The sequence below is a fragment of the Berghia stephanieae genome, chromosome 14 (genome assembly GCF_034508935.2).
Source record: "Berghia stephanieae isolate SIO BIC M18660-M18661 chromosome 14, UCSD_Bste_1.3, whole genome shotgun sequence".
NCBI lineage: Eukaryota > Metazoa > Mollusca > Gastropoda > Nudibranchia > Aeolidiidae > Berghia > Berghia stephanieae.
Window position 1 is genome coordinate 20,508,214 of NC_088373.1, and position 5,600 is coordinate 20,513,813.

At 32.0% G+C, this 5,600-nt stretch overlaps 1 protein-coding gene across 1 annotated transcript in view; it reads right to left on the reverse strand.

Annotated features, from left to right (window-relative positions):
* Window positions 1–5,600, reverse strand: part of LOC144959698 (TLC domain-containing protein 5-like) — an 8,177-nt gene extending 2,577 nt beyond the window's left edge. Inside the window, exons 1-3 of the mRNA XM_078892380.1 lie at window positions 5,176–5,600; window positions 2,493–2,835; window positions 1,052–1,147 (exon numbers count right to left, since the gene is read on the reverse strand). Of these exons, the coding sequence (XP_078748506.1) occupies window positions 1,052–1,147; window positions 2,493–2,700 (304 nt within the window). The 5' untranslated portion in view covers window positions 2,701–2,835; window positions 5,176–5,600. The remainder of the gene's footprint in view (window positions 1–1,051; window positions 1,148–2,492; window positions 2,836–5,175) is intronic.

Consider the following 5,600-nt stretch of genomic DNA (forward strand, 5'->3'; position numbering starts at 1 on the left):
CGTAATAATAATAATAATAATAATAATAATAATAATAATAATAATAATACTCGTAATAATAATAATAATAATAATGATAATAATAATAATAATAATAATACTCGTAATAATAATAATAATAATAATAATAATAATAATAATAATAATAAAAATAATAATAATAATAATAATAATAATAATAATAATAATAATAATAATAATAATAATAATAATAATAATAATAATAATAATAATAATAATAATAATAATAATAATACAAAACAACACAATGGACAGAAGAAATGGAATTAGGGGATTATAGAGGTAGAAGAGATAGAAAGGGTGCGAAACAATGTCCAACCCGAGGGGGCCAACATTCCCCAGATACCACTGCAAAAAGGGGAAATTCTCACTTCATGCTTAAGTACAGCATGATAATCGTTTAATTCGATTCAATTCAAAATTCCTTTACTGTAGTAACATGCTGCATTTTACTCAAGGTACAAGGAGTAGGAGCAAAATATAAATAAGAACAAATAAATAAATATTAGATCTTCATGATCTGTCTCTATTTTTACACTATTGTTACAGTGAATGGCATAATCAGTAGGATGGTGAAAAGCTTCGAACCGAGATATTGCCAAATATAGTTAGAAGGTCAAGTTTTTTTCAAAAATGAATTCATGTCAAAAAAATTTTAATCAACCCTTTTTGTACATCTTCATGAAATATCAAAGCTTAATTTCACTTCTAAATATTTTTTACAGCTAGTCAAGTTGAAAAAGTATGAAATTTGAGAGAAGTTGCTGGATACATCTGACCATAACTTCATGAAAAATCATCCGATTTACTTCAAATAAAGATTAAAATGGTCTGGGGAGCATATTATTTCAGAAAATGAAAAAAACATTTTTTTAAATGCAAATCCAAAATTTTCACTTTCAGACTGATTACGTCATGCACTGACACTATTAAGAAAAAATAAAACAAAATATCAATACTGGTAAAACCACTACAAAGCATTTATTAAGCACTCAGTCACTTTAAGAATCTATATAATATAAAGCATTACCTTCTGTTTGGTGATAAAGACACCAGCCGAAATCAAATAGGAAATAACCCAAACATATTGTTATGGTGCGGACTTGATGGGGTACGTTGGGTCCACCTGGGAATAAAAACAAACTGATATATTAAAATATTTGTTTTGTTTTGTTTTTAGGGGTTTTACAGCACTTGCAACACACTAAGGTCATATCAGCGCCAGTAAAAAGGGAGAAAATGGGATAGTAAAAAGTTCTAGAATGACAATTAAAACACTCAAGAAAAGGTAAGACAAAGGGGAATTGGTTCAAATAGGAAACAGGTGTTGATTCCAAAAGCACACTATCAAAGTACTTTGTTTGAGATCACCTAAAAGTCTCATCCAGAAGCACAGATCCCCACTAAGAGGAACACACTGAAATATTTACAAATCATATATATATAACATGTAAACAAAAATAATACAGTGCATAACAGAGAGATGATATACAAGGAGAAAAAAACGTCATCTCCCTAAATTCTAACTATACATTTGATTGTTTCCCTCTCAGCCAGGGTATCCGGCCAGGGCCAGGACAAATCCAAGTATTCTCATTCCAAGACAAAGACAGAAAGCAAATTGGAAAACAGATATAGGGGGATAGAAGAAGACACAGTAAGTACCACCCTGCCCCTGGGAGGCCATAAGGTAGTTTATTTCGAACTAACAAATGAAATAGTACAGACATAGTAATATATTGGGGTCTAAATAGCTCAGGTGGTACAGCTGAAGTCGAGGTATTTCTTCTGTCACCCTGTCCACCCAGCACTAATTGAGTAGCAGGGCCCATTAGATCTGGCTGAGAGATAGTCTAGCATTCTATCAAAAGGGTAGCACGCAATTGCTAATGTCTGTTTGATGCTCTATAGAAGCAGGGGTAAACTCTATGGTCCATGTGGCACAGAAAGGGGAATACTATAAGTAATATTTAACTTGGCAGTATAGAAATATATATATATATATATATATATATATATATATATATATATATATATATATATATATATATATATATATATATATATATATATATATATATATATATATATATACGTAAATAAATAAACACAATATGATATGATGTTAAGCATTGATAAATCAAAATTTTTTTAAAAATTATAATGTACTCAAAAAATGTAATAAACTATGGTTTTACTTAGATGTGTATAAATGTAATCAGTGTAAGTGTAATACACATAATATATGGTATATGCTGATATAAATAATTTTAGTGCTGCCAAGGGCAATAACTCAGTAATAATAATATGCCAGAATCTGAATCAATAAGATGCAAAACGCCTAATTTTTTTTTTTTTTAAAAATACAACTAGATAACAATTAATGAGAGAAATCACAATTTGATCAAAATAAAGTAAAGATATCAAAAGATTACATTTATTTCCATCAAATTCTGTCTCATAAATTCTACCTGAATCGGTCCACGGCCAAGGACCAATAGCAAAAACTCCATAAAATGCCAGAGCTGAGATGACAGTGGCGTGAACAACTGTCACCATCCGACAGTGCCATTCATAGCTCCGTTTTGAGTCACGAAGACAAAGCAGGAAGTACAATGTAGTCCATAAGAACACGTATGTCAACACATTTACTAGATTGAAACTCCCAGTTTCAAACATGGTAATAGATAGTTTTGTGGTTGCTATTTTGATTTGATGCTGACTGGGAAGTTATTTAATTAGTCACAATTCACAAGGTCAAGGTCTAATGACTCGTCAACTTTCATTATCTCCAGTCTGCAATTACATTCACATCTGCGGAGTAAAATAAATTTTTTTAAAGTCTTAAGTCTAAGTTAATAACTTGAAAATTTCGAAACAATAAAAAATAATTATTTATTTCTCATACTTATACCTACAACTTTGAAAGCTCTGTTGGTTGCTGTGAAATTATGAAAGTCCTTCTACCTATTAAATTTGGACACTATTTATATTCACCTAGTCACTGACGAAACCACCAAGAAAAGAATTCGTTATAACTCAAAAGGAAACATAAATGGTATAATGAAAGGATTTAGAGACAACTTTGAAGCTTTTAAAAAGCAAGCAAACAAATGATATATAAATAAAAATTGTGAGAGTTTCCAAACAACCATCATGGAATCAGCCAATAAGCAAATCCCGAGCAAAATCTTAAGCAGAAAGCAACACTCGCCTTAGATGACATATCAAATCAAGCGTCTAATTCGACAAAAACAATGTCCGTCGCTACAACTTAGCAAAACGGCCCAACAAAAAACAGGACTGGGGGACAATATTAGAGCTCTTCATGAGGAAATAAACGCACAACTTAAGAAAGACCAAGACAAACATGTCACTGACATGCTCAAAGCTGACTCAGACTCTAATATAAACAAAGACGGTTGCATCACAAATCGCTTTTGGAAATGCATTAATTCTAAACGCAGGGACACATCAGGCATAGCAGTTTTACAAAGACTGGATGGAACTGAAGCTACTGACACCACAAAGAAAGCAAACATCCTCAATACACATTACAAAAGCGCATTCACAAAAGAAAACATGATGCTGCCTACTATCAAAGGAAGGTCCTGAGTTTGAGCCTCGCTCGGTGCATAGTTGAGTCCTTGGAAAAGGCTCTTTACTCACATTCTCTCACCGTACTCGGGTGTAAAATGAGTACCTGATGTTAACAGTGTTGTCTCTGTCCGAAAAAAATTGTAATATCGCCTAATAGGCGTCAGTCCCGCCCTACATATTAAATGTTGCTGTTGGCCAGCATGCTAAGTGGATATTGCGCTATATAAAAACTCCAGAGTCTAAATCCTTCATTGCCTCGAACTATAGGCCATTGTTGCTGACTTCTATCAGATGTAAAGTTCTCGAGCATATCGTGTTTAATTCAAAAATGGTGCACTATGAAAGACACAATGTGCTAGTCCATTACCAAAATGGGTTTTGAAAATATAGATCTTGTGAAAGCCAGCTCATAAACACCATAGGAAAAATTGGAAAGGCATTATAAACAACAGAAAACAAATAGATCCACTAGTTTTGAACTTTTCAAAGGCATTTGATTGTTGTGTCTATAATCATCAACCCAAAGTCCTGCGAATAGACCATTGATAAAGAAAACGATTCAAAACAGAAGGAACAAAAGTTACTTCATTGGCTCGAAGAGTGGCTCCGTGATAGAACAAGAAGTAGTCCTGGATGGACAAATGAGTGAGAAATGCAACATTTTATCAGGGGTACCTCAAGGAACTGTCCTTGAACTGCTCTGCTTTCTAACATTCATTTACGACTTAGGAAGAAACAAATGAACTCTCAAACTCTCACCAATGACAGCCTCTACTCTTATTTCGAGTCATTGAAAGCCAGAATGACGCAGAAATATTACAGAATGATCTGTACTCACTTCTATCATGGCACAAACCTGGCAGATGAAATTTCACCCATAAAAATGCTTTGTAATTTGTAATGTCAATAACAAACATAAAACAACAAATTAAATTAAACATGACTACCAAATGAGCGATCAATTATTAAAATATGTGGACACAATACCCGACTTGGGAATCCAACTAACAAATCACTGAAATGGAACCAACATATATTGATAATATTGTAGCGGCAAAAGAAAATTGTACCCTTGGCTTCCTGAGTGACCCGAGGCAGAACCTATACCATCATATATATATATATATATATATATATTATATATATATATATATATATATATATTATATATATATATATTATATATATATATATATATATATAGTGTTTAGTTGAAAAAGGCCAAAGGCTGGAACGTTGTTTGTTTTGTGTTGTTCCCTTACATACATATGAGTCACATTCATTCCTTTTATCAATAAGTTTCTGACAATCACAATTATTTATTTCTTTTCACTTTCACTCATATCATTACCTGGTGCATGCACGGTAATAAAATAGTAATAGTAATAGCACCTAAATATTGGCTTTTCATTAGTCAGTATTAGGTTAGTGTCGCTTTTACTTTTCTTCTTTTTGATTTCCATTTATTTTAAATTTAAATAATCTAGATAGATAGACAATATTAATTTAATGTCTAATTGATAACATGTAACGTATTTTCAACAATTAGCTTACTTATTAAATGGTGTTCAACATTATATTCAGATGCCAGGAATCCTAAGTCAGTTTGGAGTCTAGACTTTGAATAGAGGAAAATGTCAGGTGTCTTTAGATATCAATCGTTATCAGTAATTAGGTAAATGTGGACTTTATACTCTTACTATTCCACTTCCCCTACAACAAAAGACACTTTCACTTCATGCTGATTCCAATTGTTTCTTATACTTAGCCTATGCCTATGCCTATATGATTTACGATGAAAATATTCACAACAAAGTCAGATATCACCCTTTAATGACGGTACATATATCACGGTTAAACAAAAACTAAAATTTAAAGCCAAGTTTAAGCCATTTATTTTCACAATAATAACACAATGAATGAGGTGGGCTCAATGGATAAACAAACACCTCTCTGATCACTGATCTCAATCTCTGAAC